The 19,971-nt window shown below is 41.1% G+C and overlaps 1 protein-coding gene across 1 annotated transcript; it reads right to left on the reverse strand.

The window, feature by feature from the left end:
* Positions 1–1,215: 1,215 nt before the first annotated feature.
* On the reverse strand, positions 1,216–18,963 carry LOC122768276 (LIM domain and actin-binding protein 1-like). The gene is made up of 10 exons (XM_044024157.1): positions 18,859–18,963; positions 14,206–14,347; positions 13,107–13,152; positions 9,013–9,453; positions 6,100–6,154; positions 5,787–5,872; positions 5,037–5,094; positions 4,893–4,924; positions 4,663–4,796; positions 1,216–3,224 (listed from the first exon to the last, which is right to left on the reverse strand). Exons 2-10 carry the CDS (start codon positions 14,325–14,327, stop codon positions 2,144–2,146), a joined length of 2,055 nt encoding a protein of 684 aa, XP_043880092.1. The 5' UTR covers positions 14,328–14,347; positions 18,859–18,963; the 3' UTR covers positions 1,216–2,143.
* Between the last annotated feature and the right edge of the window lie 1,008 nt (positions 18,964–19,971).

Raw genomic sequence — 19,971 nt, forward strand, 5'->3', positions numbered from 1 at the left:
TCTGGCATCAGTGCAGGCCACACTTACAACTGGTTTCTATGCTGAGCTACCCATATGTGTGTGTGTGTGGGTGTGTGTGTTTTGTTTTATTTCCAAAAACAGTTCATATTTTGCACTTTATTAAATAATGCACCATTAGTAGGCTCCAGGTCGGCGAGGGAAGTGTTCATGTCACATGTCTGTACACTGCAGGTCACTGAAAAGATGAAGAAACTAAGAAATAGATCCAACATGGATATGAATAAGGTTGAATTGCATCCATGAAATGTCCCAGTGTAGCAAAACTGTTTTCATTGTCCAGTTTTTGGTGATCACACGTCATCTAGTTGGTGTTAATCATAAATCAAATACAAAATAATTGGGATCTTTGAGCAGCTCCTGGTCTTGCACATAAATGTCTTGTATGTTTTTGTTTTTATTGTTTCTTCTCCTTTTCATTCTGCCTCAATCAGAAAGAAAGAAACACAGAAAACATGCCAAATATGATTAAAAGAATATTCACATTTATTGCACCTCTGACTCTATTTTCACCAGCTGAGACAAATGTGATTTATTTCATCATTTTTGGTTTATTGCGGTCTTTGTCTTCAACATTGTGTGTATTTAAACAGTTTTTAACTACAATATAATGACTTGCAAATTAAGCACTGCATAATATGGGAATACAATACAGAGTGTCTAAAACAGTTAAACCAGAACCACCGTTATCACCAACGTTAAAATACAGTCGTGTAAGTAGGTCGAGCAAAGTCAGCTACAGGAGGCAGATTTATTCCCAATAAGATAATTTACTCTCTAACTCTCTCTCCTCCTCTTCCTCACATGTACTTCACACACTGGTATAGTGACATTAGATTAAGATGGAGCGAGAGATAAGGTGACTCTAATTATTCTTTCATTTATTATACATTTTTATTTGTTTAATTTTCTACGCAATCAAAATTCCTCAGCTCCAGTCCGATCACATACCCTGGTATATACAGTCGAACAGTATTTCTGAGTGCCACCAGAGGAAGCTTGCGTACCACAGTTTGAGAACCATTATTTAGCCATATGTCAAGTTGAGAGTGAAAATCTCTTACTAAATGTGGGTCCTGGTTTTCTGTTTCTCAAATCGAAGTGAAATATTTCAATCAAATCTGATTTTCTTTAAAAGAAAATCATATTAATATGCATGTTGTGTCTTAATCATAACTGGAGTCGCTGGAAAACACATTTGCGTCAAAATTTGTTTATTTTAATCATTTCATTGTGTTCAAATTGAAATTGCCAACCTGCCAGTATAAAATAGGATTAAAAATATTTATTTATTCCATGGCACATTACAGAGTATAAGTGGGTTTTACCTGTAATATAATTCAGATCACATTTGAACATGAAAAACACAAAGACCCGAAAGAGATGATGAGATAAAAATGTAATGTAACTGTAATGTCAAGCCTTTATGGAAAAGTACTGCTTGTTCTTTGTGTGTGTTGTTATTATTTAGCTGCTAAGAAAAGGTAAAGCACTGTTCAGTGACACAGGTGAAGCAGAGGGAAGTAAGTGTGCATGTAATAAGGTCTTCAACCATGAGAGAAGAGTATGTACAGTGTGTTTGGACCCTAATCCAGAACAAACTCATGTGGCTTTTGTCTTTTTATTCAAATTACAATTTGTAGTCAGGGACAAACCTAAAAATATACAGCACATATTAACATCTTAAAAACACAGTGCCGTTGTTTGCTCTTTGGTTTACAGCATATTTATGCTCATTCTTTGTTCTACCGGGAGCAAAATACACATAATGACTGTTTTTCTTGATGCAGTCTCCTTGTCTCTGTGATTAGAAAGCACTTATACAGTTAAGTGATGCTTTGATACCAGCACTGATAATACATATAATTATCAGAACATGAGATGCACAAATGCACTGATTGACTTTAATAGAATTCCATCTTCCAGTATAATCAGATATAAAAGATGTTTTACAGTATATAATTAAAATGTAAAAAAAAAAAAGGCAATCATCAAAAAAATGTGCACACGCACACACACCGATTACACATTTTTTGCAAAGTGGCATACCTACATTTGTGGGCTACGCTGACCTGAAAAGACTAACAATGGTGAGTGTGCGTGACAGTAAGACATTGACTTGTTCCTATGAGTCAGAATCCTCCTCGTCATAGTAGCGGTTCCTCTTGATTATATCCTCGGCACTTGGCTCCTCGTTGTCACTTCCTTCTTTCTCCTCCTCCCAGAAGCCCACATCCTGGGAGGCGCGGTTCTGTTTTGGCTGCAAAGGTGGAGAAGAGGAGGGAGAGAGGTCTGGAGAGCTGCTGCTCCTCAGAGAGGCGTCCTCTGCTGCTGCTGCTGCTGCTGCAACACTTTCTTTGTGTTCTTGTTCGTCTCCGTCTTCCTGCTGCTTGGACACAGTGGCCTCGTCCTCTGAGACGCTCTTCCTCTCATGTGCTGCGTCTTTACTAGGCATCACATGCTCTTTCTTCTTCTCCTGCTGCTCCTCTGGTTTCTTTTCTTTATCTGATGGGTTTTTTTCCTCAAATGACGCTCTCCAATCCAGAAGGGACTTGAGGGGGCGCCGACGCTCCCTGGGCCCCAGACTGGGCGCAGGGTTGGACTTAGCCACGAGAGTGAAAGGACGACTGCGCTCCTTTAGAGAATGGCTCCTCCTCAGACTCTTCAGTTCAACCCGCTCTGAGCTCTGGAAGGACGATGCCTCCTCGTCGTCTGGGGGCCACTTGGCTCTTCCTGGTCGGATTGAAGCCACCTCCTCTGTAAGTGGACTCAGTGGTCCCTTCACAGCGTGGCCCTCACCAGCAGGAGGAGGCCATGCGATTCTCAGCCTGCGCGTCTCAGCTGGCTTCTCTGTAGATTGTTTCTCGGTGGAGGTGGCACGCGTCTGCGCGCGTGTCTCCAGTAGGGCGGCCACATCTGTAACCTTCAGCTGTGAGGACGGTTCCACATCTGGGGTGGGCTCCGTGTCTGAGGTGTCCTCAGTTGAACGCATCACTTGGAGTTGAGGTTGCGCTCGTTCTTTGGGCTTGGCCACTTCTTCACCTGCTCCTTCTTCTTCTTCTTCTTCTCCATTTACTCGAGGTTCCCACTGCTCTTTGTGAGGACGGTGGCCGAAGCCCTCGTCATAGTTGCCCTTGGTTTTGAACAGCTGGCTGAAATGGGGCTTGCAGTAGACGTTCCCATGCAGAGAGGCAAAGGTCCCCAGGCTGGAAACAGAGAGAGACACACGTGATTTTTTTTGCCTCAGGAGAAGATTATAATATACACATAATCAAATCATGAAATGCCAAATAAGAATGATAAACGACAAATGCATTTTGTTTTGTTTTTTAAAAAAAACAAACACATAAGGCAAACGCAGACCAAAGCAGCAGGAGAGGTAAAGGTCATTGTTTCTGCATTCAGCTGCCTGCTCGTACACGCCCGCACTTCACTTCATACTAACCAAGGGTCTATGTCAGTCTGGTGTTGTTCCCATGTGTACTTGATCTTGCATTCCGTTCCAGTGGCAGCGATTTCTCAACGCCTTCTTCCGTATTTCCTTGTATTCTTTGAGAGCCGAGTTGTTCATGTGTGGGTACCAAGTTTCCATGGTTACCGTTGTCTTTGTTGTCTGTTTTTGAGCATGCTACCTACTGGACTGGAAAGTGTTGTGCTACAGGGAGTATGTGCAGTCAGCATGTACAAACTATAGGTGGTGCTTGTGTTTGTCTGCATAGGGTCCATGGTTTATCCCTAAACCAGGTAACGGGCGCTGCGTCCTTTTACTAAAATGCTGATTTAGCGTTGGATGCTATGCATTACACTAATCAGTTAATATAATGTGGGGTTTTTTTTTACCCCCGTCTTACTACACATAAATGTTGTTACATGATCTGCAGACATTCATGTAAACGTTTATCAAGGAAGGTCATCAATGCTATTTAAACTTAATCTGTCACCTTTAAGGTGAATACAAGGAGAAACATTCATTTCTCACTTCACCTCAGTCACTCCTCTTTCTACCCTAACCCCTGTGGTCCATGCAGACCAGACTGCAGAAATGCATGGAACTTGTGTCACATTGACCCCGGTGTGGACTTGAAAATACAGAAAGTTTGACCCAGGCCTACAGGTGAAAACGGAAATTCCAAAAATACCTAAAGAAAAGCAGGTACAGGGAACCAGACTGTACCTTTACCCTGACACTGTACCGATGCAATGACAGCTCGAGGATGGAGTGGGTCTAGCTCCATCCTGGCCTTGCCTTACCGTTTTAATCTGGTAGCCCAAAGGACAGGGGGACAAAGAATTGAACGGTTGGGGCTGGGTTTTTTTTTGTACTATTCCTAATGGATACTATACTGTACCAAAACCAAACTCAGTGGAAACACAGCTATACTGTACCACAGGGAGACAGGGATAACTGGACACAGGTGAAGCACGAACAGGACAAACACAGGTAGTAAAACCCAACCCAGCAGGTAGAAACTAGGAAGAAATAAAACAGGAAACTGACAGATACAAAAAAAATGGGAACAAAGTGCAACTGAAAACCCACAGTTAAAGAAAACCAAACACCACAATCGAAGCCCAAAGTGAATAAATCAGTCAAGTCCAGTGGTCAAGGTTCAGGGGTCAAGACATTGGCAGTAAGAGACTGACCTGAGCCTCGTGTTGCAGAAAGTACATTTGAAGCAGCTTTTGTGGTAGACGTGCTGTTGGGCCATGAGTCTCTCCAGGGGGTAAACAGTCTTCGAACAAGCCACACATGTCTCCCTCGCTGGTGGGCAGAACTTCTAAACAGACCCAGTAAAAAAAGTCACATTAGTCCATCATCACAAGGGAGTTAAATGAACTTTCTACTGACGACTGAGTGTCCACGACTGACTCACCCTGGATGCTTTGGACGACTCGTTGCTCTCACCTAAAATACACAACGTGGACAATTGTGTTGCCATATTAATGTTGTAAGAGCACACTGTATGTTGGGGTTGAAAAGTAAATAATTGTATATGAATTGTCCGCTTAAGTCTCACCGTTGCACTCAGGTGTAGGTGTGTGTTTGTGAGGTGCAGGAGCCTTCGAGGCTTCATCCTGAAGAGAGAAACACAAACACAAATCCTTATGTAAACTGGCAGTTACATAATACACCAGAATGGATTTCTCTCTAAATATAGGATATGTGGAGTTAGTAGGAAGAGAGAGAGATAAACGCTAGAAGACAGAAGAGAGCAAACTGATGATGGGTCCATTATTGTATAATTATGAGTTTATTGTAGACCAGTGTTGAACAGTCTTACACTTTCAACTGTGATAATTATTATCTTTGTTTAAACTATGTATTTTTGGTGATTTTCATTCATTTTATTCAGCCTCTGGAAGTTTGAAGACATCTATAAATGTGTAAAAGGTACATTTAAAATGCACTCATTCTGACTAAACAATGTAATATGCAATATTTATTTATTGAAGCATTTAGCTTAAATGTAAATGTTCATGGACAACAAATGGCTTTGGTTTTAAACTGTAATTACGATCAAGTTAAGAGTCATCATTGAATTAAACTGCTACAGACAGATTAAGGGTCTTTGAAACGTTCAGATCAAACAAAACACTTCCTTAAAACATACATAGGATGAAGTGTATGATGTAAATATGAAATATTTATATTTAAAACAGTCGAGGTAATCAAGTGTAATACTTTTTCTTCAATTTCTGCCAGACAAATGATTTCAGCTAAACTGAACACACTGAAACCTCTAATTTAACTGTTTTGTTTTACTTACGCCTTGTTTAGAAACAGCAGCCTGGTATTTTGCCATCTTCTCCCTCAGTGATGACGACTCTAACACTCGGTCGGACACAGATGGACCTAAAGAGAGAGAGAGGGAGAGAGAGAGAGAGGCAAGTTCACCATTTGATTCAGCTGCATTAAAACCAAATGAAAACAGTTCAGTTTTATTAGTGATCCAATAAACAAGTGCTTCTGAGACAATAATGCTAAGAGTTGAAAGTTAATGTCTGTATTTTACCATCTCAGTAGCTGGTAAACTCCTGAACGTGTGTACTCTGTGTTTGTGTGTGTGTGTTTCTCTTTACCCTTTTGCTGATCCATGTCGTCTGATGACGTACTGCGCAGCATCGTCCGGCCGCCCTGTGACACAAAGATGACCAGAGTTCACTCCCATCAGCCATGTTGTAACACTAATTTATCAAATGACCGTGAGATGTCATCAGCATCAGAGAAAAGTTCATTCACAATTTCAAATTTCATTTACAGCCTACAAATTCTGTATTCGTATCGTGATATTTTTGGTATCGCTGACCATGTATCGCATATCGTATTGTGAGATCCCCTGCGATTCCCACCCCATCCGTCACTACCCTGCAGACTTTTGCACGTCTTCTTCTAGAGGGCAGTGTTGAGCGACATGTCATCAGGCATCAACAAACATGGCGATCCATTAAAGAGGTTATTTTATTGTGCTTGATTTGAAATGGACACAAACGCAAGCGGTGTCCACTGAATGTAAGTCATCTCGATAACATCATATAGATGGATGTAATTCTGCACCATCCTGCAGAGACGCTCTTTGGAAAACTACTACTACCAACGCCATTTTTAAATGCCAGTATAGACTATTTTCCGTTGTTTTCCTGCAATTCATATTAGACTATTGACTCTGTACTGCCCCCCCATGATTTCCGGTGGTATTGTCACGCCTGTCTCTCTCTGATGTACACAATGAAATATAAATAGAAATGGGCCTTTAATTTGAATTGCAGGACCTGGTTTACACTATAGTTGCATATGATAAAGTTGCCATAGCCTGAACAAGAGCTAAACAATGTGGTAAAAAAAAATTTTATTTGATTGCGATAAGATTCATCATCAGCGCGAGTTATCATTTTTCATCTTAACTGTCATTTTTCAAAGAAAAAGTGCATCAAAATGTCAACAAAACACATTTTGTCATCTGAAGAGACAGATTCTAGGTCAGTTGAATTCCTGCAGCGCTGCAAGATTTCATCATATATCAGTGTCTCTCACTGTCAAAGGTCGTTTTGTTATTTCGATTATTTTGTGATTAACTCTGCAGGCCTAGCCTGAACGATTTCCCGTGTCTGAGGTCGTGTTAAAAAAAATGAGACGTTGGCAGAACATGGGACAGGCACTGTTGTGGTATTAAATAATAAGTGCATAAGAGAGAGGGAGAGATGAAGAGTAGCAGCAAAAGTGAAGTTGATTTCCATTCCAGTCACTTCATACCTGTAAGTATGAGCTGGACAAACACCAACATGCCTTTTACCTGAAGTCATGAGAACTAGAACTGTTCCAGTGCATTTTACTGCAAAAAGGGAGCTTCATACATACAGAGTGAGTGTGCGTGCCCACGTGTCACCAACACTAATGAGGAAACCAGACAGTTCCTCTCTACAATTACCCAGCACTCGCAAGCGCATGCGCACACACACACACACACACACGGATGGAAAAGAGTTCTTGGCCAGTGAAAACAGCCCATTTCTCTGTCAAGTCCCGTTGTGCCTCCATCTTCCTCCGCCAAGTGTTATAAAGCTCAGAGTCTGGCCTGTAAATCTTCACCAGCACATTTTCTTTACTTTTTTTCTTCCTTGTTGGCGACTTCATGGTGTTAGTCATACAGCGAGTACTGCTGCATGACATGATAAAGGTCAGAACAGTTGGATACACACTGTGTCTAATGAAACGTGAGATAAAGACAGTCACTCTCCAGAGGTGATCCTCTGAAGAATGAAGCAGCTACAGGTCAGGAATGTTGCTGCATTCCTCTGTTGTGGAAGGTGAAGAGTGGAGTGTCTGTTGTTAGGGGGCCGAGAGGGATGAAGACACCGAGAGAGACAGGGAGAGACGTGAGGGAGTGAGTGGGGGAGAATCTTGAACCCTGCACACCTATGAGAGTGACACCTCAGAGTCAAGAAGAGCAACTTTGCTGCCAAAATGGGACAGATATGGATGTGGTAGATACCAAATGACTTCATGCTCTGAGGCACGTAGTCATGGCTTTTGTAAGTTACAATCCAAGTGGTTTCCTTTAGATCTGCAAGTTAATGGTGGTTAGGAAAGTTTGGACTTAGCCACATGAGCTCAAACAAACCACTGTTTTTGAGAGGGGTTTGGAAAATATTTCACAAGGCTGACGAGTAAAATAAACCCCAGCATCAACATGGATGCTGCTCAATGACTGTCAGAGCAAGAATTAAGAAAATACTAAAAAGCTTCTCATTCAAAATAAGACTTTAATTAAAATGTCCAGCATGTAAGAATAAGTGATGAGTCTTCTGGTGAGACTGCAGACTCCAATGCGTGTCAAGGAACTACGGTGGCCTTCACATACCAGAAAAGATTCTGTTTTGAAAATGCAAAACACACGCAGGGGAGAGGCTGGTTTGTCCAAAGTACATATGAAGGTTTTATTCTCCAGCTACAAGCTTTTCCAAGTGTTCCTCAGATGGTTTCTCAAGTACACCAGAAAACTAATTCTCCTAGTTGTATGAACGTAACAATAGATCTGTATTTAATGCTAAATATTACATTCTCTCTAAACCTAAAAACGGGTATTTCATAAAGTGCTGGGGAAAGATGGCTATGGTTTATTAGACCTTTCAGACATGATTTTGTCAGGAAAGTGAATTGAAGGAACATCCAATCCTATTTTCTCCTTTACTCAACTGTTTCCTTTTCTCTGGACGCAAACAGTTCAGCTACATTTTTTTCTGTATTATTAATTATTAATTATTAATGAAAGGACAATGAAACCGCTGGAATGGAATAACCATGATGTCTTCTTTATGAACCTAGAACTCTTGGTACTAAGCACTTTTTTCCACTTATGTCATTAAACAATTTTTCCCTCATAAAAAGATCATTTAAAATAAATCACATGCTCCTCTAAACCATGTCCGTCTTTAACTGTCATTTAACACCATTTCCATAAAATAGAATATCCCTGCAGGAGCTGAATGTTTTACCTTGCCCGTGGCGTCCTCTCCTCTTTCAAACCTCATCTTCAGGTTGTTCAGTGGCACGCTGGGTTTTTCATAATAGGCACGGGGGCTGGTCGGAACTTGCTCTTCAAGCTTTTCAGGTATTTTGCCGTTTGTCACCTCATCCCTATCCATCCCGTTCAGCTCTTCAGATTTGGACGCCTGTGGAGCTGCTGTGGAAGTCTGGACGCGACTGGCTGTGGACTCTGGTCCTCCCTGAGTGGTCAGCAGGCCAGGGCTCTTCACTGGAGGGGGTTTCTCCCTGATGGACGGAAGCCTGGTGAGGGCAGGGGGTCGACGGTGAGAGCCGCTGTCACTTGCAGGTGGGCCAGAGGGAGAAGTCTTGTCTTCACGGTTCTGAGCTTGCTCCCAGCGTTTCTTCAGAGCACTCAGGTTGCCAGACCGCAGGGACGCTGTCTTACTTTCCTGTGAGGAGGAAAAATAAAACTTTAAACTGAGAGCATGCAAAAACATTTCAAACAAAACTTTAATTATATAACAATACAGCACAGTAATATAATATTTTCATTCTCCATACATATTAAATTATGAAAGTACTTCCATTTAGCGGTAAAACATAAATTGCGCCAAACACACAGCTTAAAGCTGCAGTAAGCAACTTTTGGTCTTTGTGAACAGAAAAGTGAGGTTATTTGTATGCTGCTTCCTTCATCTGAAAACAGGCTCTGTCACGCAATACTATCAGACCTGACTGAGGGAGCATTTGTGTGTATACAGCAGCTGAGTAGGGGCAGGGACAATACGTGTTTATCCCATCAATTTGCTAAATTACCAGGTTTTTTGAGCAGTGGAATTCACTCCTGTGACTGTTTCTATCAATAAAAAGTTAAAAGAATAAATGTAGTCAGCATCAACAAAGCTGTCTCCTTCACTCATTCAGTGCATTTACGTGCATGTTAAAAGTCTGAATTTAGTCAGACTAATGTCATGTAAACACGTTAGTTGAGCTAGACTTAGTCAGGCTAACATACTGTATCTAGATAATGCGATTCATAGTCCGATTACTCCTGCATGTATACGCTTAGTCGGACTGGAGTCGGACTTGGTGTTCTGCGCATGCACCCAAATTGTCCTCCCTGGTCTTTGACCCGGACGTGGAAGGAGGCGACGTATAAACTGCGGCTGCTGTGTCTTTTCTTGGTAAAACACAGCAACCACAAGAGCCATGCTCCATCTAATTTGCATCATGATTAACATGTACAGCAGGTATGGAACACACAGAACCACAGCAAGGTCCAAACCCCCCAGACCATCTGTCACTGGTCGCTGGTCGTTGGTTTTCTGTGACGTCAACAGGAAACTGACTGAATATGCACTAGCTTATAGGGAGATACAGCGCCACCTATGGAGGTAGAGTTAGATGTAGACACCCAATAAATCTTTTTTTTCCCTCCTTAGCTCGATTAAAGTGCATGTAAAAGTACTGACTGTTAGTTCAGTGTGTTTTGAGGGCGGAGCTTTGATGAAAAATGATTGCAGCATCGCCTGTTATTGCAACCTTTTAGTGACTCCTACTACACCCTTTTTTTTTTTAGATAACTTTATGTACTGATGGCGATCCAGACATGGAGAGGATTTCAACTAATAACATTAAAAAGTGATTGATAAACAAAGATGATGGACTCAAGCTTTAAATCCTAATACCACGAACAATGGGCTAAAGGAAGTGCCAGAGTCTGAATAAGTCTTCAGTGACAGATTTGGTGAACAGCTGTTCAAAGCTGGTCCAAGAAATAGATGCCTTGCTGGCACTGCTGATTTGCAACAACTGGCTAAAGACGGAGATACAGAGCTGAGCATGCAGCCGCATTCTTCAGCCACAAGAAAACTTCTCTTTTCCACCAAAAAAGTACCACACCATTCATGATGAAACATGCTGGAGCAGCAGAAAGCAACCGCAGAACAACGGGAGGGACAGTGATGCAGAGTGACCTGCAGGAACTTCCTTCAATCATAAAAGAGGAATGACACGTTAACAGAAAGAGGATCTGGACAACAGAACACATCTACGCAAACTAATCGACTAACACATCTTTGTAAAGGCTTTCTGGTTGAGGACAGGGAAAATATACCATTATTACAACCACAGTTCCTCAACAAATTTAAATCAAAACAGGTTTTAAATTCAAGTTTGAGATACAGAAACTAATACAGCCATTCAGTGACGGAACAATGACATAACTCACAAACAAATAACACAAGACAACATGACTGAACAAAAGGGACAAAACCCCAAAGTGGACAAAAAAAAAGAAGGCACAATTACGGTCTTTGTGGAGCAAGTCCAGGGTGGACAGAGAACTGGACAGTGACGAAGATTGTTCCTCGTTTTTTTTAACCAATGTAACAAAAAAAAATCCTCAGAGAATGCGATGGAGAGAAAAAACAAAACTAAAGTCAAAGAAAAGTGAGAGTCCTTCTCCACAGGTCAGTGAGCCGAGAGACTGTGTGAGGGGTAGTAACGCTCTCCCAGACAGCAGCAGCCACACAAACTCTACTTGTAAGAGTTTAGCTCAACCTCTTACACCAGGGCAGTGAATGACAGAGAGAGAGAGAGAGAGAGAGAGAGAGAGAGAGAGAGAGAGAAGAGAGAGAGACCAGAGAACCCAGGAAACAGAGCAGGAAATGATACATTCAGGGAAAAGTTAACTCTTTGTTTGCTGTGGTGACTGTGACATTTTTCCACACTTGAATCACACAATACTGTTTAACACTGAAGCTGCATACTGCTGGTCTGAACCAAGGATTCATTAAAAAAAAAAAAAAGGCCCTAAATCTGAAATTTAAGACAATAATTTAGGAAAAAATACTGAGGGAATTAAAAAAAAAAAACTTTTATAAGTTTTATTTCTTCTTTTACAGAATGTTAACATACAGGGAGGGAGGGCTGTGTTACTAAAGTCACCAATGCACAATAACATTGATATCAATAGCACTTAACTTGGTGGTTAAATTGAAATGATTAAATTAATAAATATGTAAATAAAAAGTATTTGCTTAAAATGTTGTTATAATAACATTTATTGCAACTAGGACACAATTTTCTTCACTAAACACACAAACTGTGGTCAGACAGACGACAGTTCTGGTTGAATATATGATACATTTCATACGAGTGACACAGACGAGCTGCCATGTGATTAAAATTGTACGGTTATTCAGTTATTAATCGATGACTTTTTTATATTTAAAACAAGCTACTTAAATGTGAACATTTTCAGGTTTCAATGCTCCATTTGACAAACAAATCACAAAAACTGAAGCAAAATCAATGTTTTTTAACATTTTCTGACATTTTATGGATCTACTCGATTAATCGAGATAATAATCAACAGATTCACCAATTATCAAAAATAACTGTTAGTTGCAGTCCTATTTTGCTTTAAAGGATGAATAAAATAGAGGTTGGATAAATAAAGATTAAAACACACACACACACACACAGACATAGACATAACACATTCCCTGGCCCCTTACCCTAACTTTAACCATCACCATCACAGCTAAATGCCTAACCCCAACCCTTACCCTTACCTTAACCGCGCACACGTAAATGGCGACGTTACACACACCCACAGCAACATTACCTCATGTTTCTTCATGGTATTATCTGATCACTAATGTTTGTTCATCAGTCTTTCACACGGACAAAGCAGCTAACGTGCAGTTGGAAGCACAGAGAGCATCGCGAGGGGATTACACTCGAGTGGGATTATGGTTTTGATAGTCTGCCCACTGCAACAAGTGGCCAATGAGAGGGTCAGCCAGGACAAGACATTTGGTCCAGACCGTGTGTGTGTGTGTGTGTGTTAGCATGGTGAGTCTGTGTGTGTGTCTCGACTGGCAACGACTGAGCAAATGAAGCAGGACGTACAACACATACTTACACTTACGCTTAATCACCTGTTTCTCATGGTGTATCTTGGATTCACGTTTCACATTTAGAAACCTCACAGCTGTACTTAAGTGTTTCATAATCACAGAGTTAGAGATGTCTCTAAACTCAAGAGACGGGGAAATTAAATGTTTTTTTAGAAGCTAGAAACAGAAATACTTACTCCCTTTTTCTTGTCTGCACTGGAAACCTCAGCTGCTTTTTGGTACCTGGAACACAGGGAAACAACACTGACCTCTAGTGACTCAACACTTTTTTACTGAACAGAAATTAGAGGGGTGTTCAAGGACATACACCATGAACATGCACAACTATTTGAAATGCTTTATTCCAGATCAAATTGTATCTTTTAGCTTGTTTCAATGTGTTATTTTTGGTTATAGTCTTTATACTAGAAATGAGTCAGTCACCCAGACAACAGTGGAGGACATCCAGCAGCTCGGTTAGTGGCTGTTATGTCTCAAAAAGACGTCAAGCTTTGTATGAGAATAAACTGTAGGTGTTTGCCTCAATTTCCATGTACACCAGTTGCAAGGGAGTTAAGTTTCCTATCACTCAATCAGCTGACTGTCATGGGTGGAGCTGGATTGTACCGTACTATTTTACTCTGGTACCCCAAAAGGAAGGGTGCCAAAGAATGGAATGTTTGGAGCTGGTTATTTTGGTACTATTCCCAATGGAAATAAAAAAAATAAAATAAACGCACCCTACTATACCAAACCAAACTGTTCCACTCGGTGGAAACACAGCTTAAATGCCCCTCTTTTTACCAAGACAGGCTCAACCGTTCATAACGGTTAGCTTCATTATGGAGAACAGAAGAAAGTACAATTTAGTTTGAGGAACACAATGCAGGTCAGAACAGAAAGAACAGAAAGTAAAGTCACAGACACAAGGGAGGAGGGAAATGAAATTAATGGTACACAGCGAGGAGACAGGGAAAGGAGAAATATCCGAGGACACGCAGGGACAAAGGCGTTTGTTTACAACAGAGGAGGAAGTGAAGCTTCTTCTTCTACTACTGCTTCAGATGTACGTCAGAAGGGTTTATTCTGATTAAATGCTTGACGCATGGATACACGTATCATCAACAAATGACTTCCATCTACATCCATGTAAACAGGAAAGTCAATTCTAATCAATTCTAATCAGATTGAAGAACATTTGCACAGAGGTCGTCTGACACGGTAGAGAAATATCTAGTGTTCATTTCAAATGTGTAACAAATAACTGAACATTTCTGAAAAGCAGGTGTTACTCACTTGGAAAAGCGCTCAGCGATGGCGGTCGTTTTGCCTCGGCCGCTGACCAGTGACAGCTCCTTGGCGGTGACGCGCAGAGACTGCGTGGCCCAGGACCGACGGCTGAATGGACCGCTCTCCATCTCTGCAGCTACCTGAGCACCTGAAACACAGACACACCCACAGTAAGCCCCGGTATGTATACAGGTGTGTATATATACACACAGTAGGTACTGTATATAACTGTGGTGTAAGAGAGGTTGTTTTTAAGATGATACACCACCGTGGCCCAACAAGAGCAAATATCTGACTCTTTCTTTATGCTATTTCTTTAACCACTTAATATTATTTTTAATAGGTAAACCAAGAAATGTTTTAATAAATCAGTAACAGCATAATTGTATTCATATGGAAACATATACAAGCTAAATACTGCAGGAAGGAGACCAAATAAATGCATTTAAATTAATATCTGGAGCATATAAACTTTACTTACACCTTGCTAATGTAATAGCTGGGCCTACTTGCGTGAAAAGTAATTATTATCATTATTATGTAGAAGTCGATTCATTCTCATGCTAGCTTTCTGTACAGATCAGAGTTTAGTTAAGTTTAGCCTACAGTTTAGCCTAGCCGAGCATGAATTTCTTGTGTGAATCGTGGATTATTATTATGGCAGAAACCATGACGACAGTGGTGGAAACTTTTGGTGTGTTTTCAAATTGTCTTTCAACTGGAATGTCAAGGGTTTGACTCCCAGCGCGCCTGTTCTACATGCCAGCGTGTCCTTTGGCAAAACACTGAACCCCACGGTGCTCCAGAGGACTGTTCCCGGCAGCGTGTGAATGTGTATGAACGATATGTGATAAAAAAACGCGCTGCATGTAGTTGCACTGTATGAATGGCAAAGCTTTGATGTAACATTCATCTGAAAACGTGCTCTGTCAAATATGATCAGGCCTGACTAAGGGAACACTTGTGTGTGTACACCTGCAGCGCAGAGGCGGGTGGGGGTAAGAAGTGCTCATCTTATTAAACTGCTGAACTTTCTGTAGAATTCGACGCTTCTTTGTGTTTCCAGTCATATTCCAACAGGTCTGCATCATCTCGCTTTACATCTCGCATATCGCTTTACCCGTCTTCTTGACATAAATACTTCCTGTGTGCAGCACAAGAATGTTGCTGGGCAACAGGAGATCCAAACACTATGCCGACAAACATTGAGAAATTATATTTGCCGACCCAACAGAAATTCCTGTAAGCCATCTGTGCGTCCTGAGCCAGTCTCTGGGAATAACTGCTTATGACAATAGAGACCACCCAGCTGATAGACAATAATGACACAGACAATAAAGCCCTTGTTTAAAAAGTAAACAAGTCTAACATCTATCTACGGTCGGTGCCAGAGTCCAGGTGTGTGTGTGTGTGTGTGAAGAATACAGTATGTGTCTGCTGCTGTCTAAGATTACTGATTTACAAGTTTATAATGTGCCCTTCAGTTTATATATCGTCACACACCCACTACCTGACATGACTGCATGCACAAACTATACGTGAGCTCATACAGTTACGCATGCAAAGGCGCAAGTCGACGTGCTCCAACTTGTGCTCCAAGTTTGTGTCGCTTGACTGCGAGATGGAAACACAATCTGCGAAACCACTGAGCTGAGAGTGAGCGCGTTATCGGAGGATGACACGCTATGGGCAACGTTCACAGAGGACCAGCGATATCCCATAACATACAGTACAGCCCCAAGACTTATTCAGAGTTTCTGCGATGCATTCTGTGATGCAGTTCCTGTGCGTGGAGGGATTATTTATCATAATGTCGGGACAGGAATCTCTGTATAAGTGCACAGATAACATTTAAGGACCAATAGTTTGAAGAAGAAGAAAAAAACGCTGTGCACACAGTTGTCAGACAATCATTGTTTCTCTCACTATCGTGGCGATTACATCATCAGTGAGTTGCAGGGCAATACTGGCGAGTAGCAAGTAGCACAAGGACTTTGGACCAACACTACATTTCAACATAACACTGATTCTTAAATAAATACCGTCAAACACAATGGTAACATTCTCTACAGACAGCTTTAAATGAATATAAAATTTGTTACACATATTGCACATTAATTATACATGATTATAGACAAACAACATGTGATTACGCTCACTTACTGTTGGGCAACGGTTTGAGTTTCAAGACAGGCAAAGGAAGAGGTTAACAAAATGACTAGACAGCACAATGATATGAAGGATGATCCACTGATGACGTGATTTGTTTTTTAATTAGGTTTCTTGTCCCTAAATAGCTCAGGGCTATTCACTGTTGCTACAGGTTCTGTAGCCTGAAAGGCCAGTTAGTTTACCTCGCCAATTAATCAGTTGTTTGTTGTGTATAGTTACGAGTGAACAGGTACCAGCTTTGAAGCACGAAAACACTTCAACCTGACGGACACTGAGAACACGCCTCATTATTTAGTTTTGCTTTCCACCCTGTTAATCCTGTCACAGAATATCAAAGACCTAGAGCCTCTCCCTGCGAGCGCCGCGTGAAGATCACCGATGTGTCACAGAGCAAACAAATCACCACTCCTCGTCTTTTTTGCATGTCCTCAAACCACAGACAGTTGAAGAAACTCCTGAAGTCCACGCCAAATAACTTTTAAACCCTTCTGGCTTCAAGTGCACAAAGAAAAGTAGCTGCTGTAACAAGAGAACAACATCAGAAAATGTAGCTCATTTTAAATGAATAACAGGGTGGGGCCAAAGCATGATTTACCTGTGTATGAAAATACACTGAATGCTTCAGATTCTCATTCTCTCTCTTTTGCATGACCTCGTTAGCGTGAGAGAGTGAACGATCAAAACGCCTCCTCACAGAATTGCACTAGGAGCAAATATTGCCTGATTTAGGAGAGACAGGACCACCTGCGCTCGTTATGAAACATCAAAATTTAATAAAACTGTACAAATTAGTGATTCAACTTTAAAGTAAATGGATATAATAGCTTGCATCGTCCAACAACACAGAGGTTTGCATTAAACTATAATTGGTTCATTAGGTCTTTGTAAATGAAACACGCTCTACACAGTCTACAGGTCACATGAGTATTGAGAGATAAACAGTGACCACGGTTATTGTGTCCTTCTGCGTGTGAAACGTTAACAGTGGAATCTAAAATCATCACAGGAAATGTGAAATATGATTACCTAAGCGCCGCCATCAGCTTGTTCACCCATCACTCGCTATCAGCAGAAAGGAGGGTACGTACCGACCTTTAACCCCCACACTTCAAGTCAAGTTCTCCTTAACAACAAGTGAAGTTACCAAAACACAGCTGGAAATGGAATGAGTAATAAATAAATAAGGAGAAGTCAGCTTGTGTCATTTAAAAACAAACGCACTTCTCCCAACTAAAACTATGCTTGAGGACATTTTATATCCGTACACTATAGGTAGCATCTTCAGAATTAATAATGCCTCCATCTTGCCCACAGAACCTTTACAATCTCTCTGGGAGAATGACTGAGAACTTTAAAAAATAGCATAATCACAAGTGGAATTCATTCTTCATCCATAGGCTCCACCTAATCCTGTTTATAAGAGAACATTGGAGACACAGGTCCAGAGTTTTCCCTGATTCTGATCCAATTTATCCTTAATGTAAACCAGAATCAGCCTCTCTTTCTCACATGTTTTAGTATCATTTTTTTTGGGGGGACAACAAATGTGTAAATGCTTTTCATATATCTTAATCAACTGTGCTCATGCCAGGCAGAAAAACATCTAAATAGTGGCTGTGTTGCACTCACTGCTCTCCCATGTCAACAGCATATTTTGTGGAATTGGAATTTGGCTACTCCGCCATCTTACCGTCAATGGGTGTGGGATGTTTTATATAATCTTGAAGTAGAGGCAAATCAAGTTTGCCACCAGATATGAGCATGTTATCTTTAACAAAGCCCAGGAACCTACTTTTTATACACTAGTTAGGCAACTGAGTTTTTAACTTTCTCTTCCTTTTTATATCAGAGTTTTTATATATATGTTCCTCTCCCAGCTGTTGTTTGAGAATCTGTTTGCCTTGTTTCAAAGTTGTGGCTGTCAGCTCAAATTAAACAGACCATGTGATTTGTGGTAAATTGCTCTGCACCATTGACACTGTGTGTGTAAAAACCCTGAGGCATAAGTCAAAAAGTGGTGTGAAGAAAATGTGCTTGACTTTGAGCTGGAGGATCAGTACTGAGACATTGCAACACAGAGACTTAAACTGTAACTGTGGTGAACACTGGCTTCCCTGCTGAGGGGCCAACATGTTATTTGACGAACTTTAATTACAGGTGTATAACACTGTGAATGATTGGTTCAGAGCGTCTGAGACTTCAATATGGTTTCAAACTATCGCGATAAAAACATACTTCCACAACGTTGCGTTCTTGTCTTGAGATGTGATATAAAATACCAACCCGAGCTGGACACAGATCTAGCAGCAGCTACAGGACTCTGTCCTCTGTTTTCTCCCAAAGGACGTCGAGTTCGCTTTTTACGCACGTGCGTAATCATAACACGTCAGTTCAAACAAACGAATTTTCAAAAACACCTACTTTCTGAGCAAAATACATAAAGTCTTTGACATATTCTCCCATGCCCTTGCTTGAGTCTTGTCTTACCTGTGCGAACTTCCGTTGACTCACTCTTTCTGTGAAACCCCGGAGAGACACCTGACACTGGCTGCTGCTGACACTGCGCCACCGCCCGCCGGTGTATTGTTGGACCTGGAGAGACGGAGGCGGGGTGGGTGAGCAGAATAGAGGTGGGTGTCGTGGGAGTGTAGGAGTCCAGTCATGTGACTGCGTGGACCAATGGAGTTGAGTGTTACATTACCCCTACCTGGCTGTTTGTAGACTGCCTCCGTGCGTGTGGGCGCCGGTGTTGTGCTGGTGCTGCGCTTGCGTAACGTCCACCAAAATTCCTGAGCACAGCAAATGGTGTTGCTCTGTTTAATTATTTATAGGCAAAGAGAAGGAAAGCGAAACAAAGAAAGATAATAATATATAATAATCCATAATGAACAAATATGATATTCAATGCAGACTACTACCTCTTCTAGTATTATTATTATTATTATTATTATTATTATTATTATTATTATTATTATTATAACAAACAAATGATGTGCTATACTTATTAATGTATCAGGCAAAACAAACTAAGTTTAACAACAAGGGAAAAAGTAGAGTAAACTCAGGACCGACTCTAGCCTTTATGGGGCCCTAAGCTTAATGTGATTTAGGGCCCCCTCTCCCACCACCTCGGAGTAGCTGATGCTTCTTGACTATTATTGATACAAATGTAACACTACAAATTGCATTAATTATAGTTGTGTTAATTACACCAAACTAGTGTCACTTACTTTATTTTTAACCTTTAAGGGCAGTAAAGTTTGCACTTTGTATTCACAGCGAAGCACTACGTGTGGTGATACTGAACTTGAATTAAACAAGTAAACACAGTTAATGACTTTGGTTTTTAAATCTATTATCTAAATATATCTAAAGATATCCGGATTTCTTTATTATGTTCACAAAAAATGTTTCCTTCACACACTATTAGGGGCCCCAAGCAACTACTTAAGTCCACTTGTGCCTTGGGCCGGCTTTGAACAGGTGAAAGGGCAGTGTATTGGGCCTACTGTTAACACTGTTTATCCTCCACATGAGGGTCGCAGGGCTGTTGGTGCCAATCCCAGCTGACATAGGGTGAAAGGAGAGGTATATCCTGGA

The sequence above is a fragment of the Solea senegalensis genome, linkage group LG4 (genome assembly GCF_019176455.1).
Source record: "Solea senegalensis isolate Sse05_10M linkage group LG4, IFAPA_SoseM_1, whole genome shotgun sequence".
NCBI lineage: Eukaryota > Metazoa > Chordata > Actinopteri > Pleuronectiformes > Soleidae > Solea > Solea senegalensis.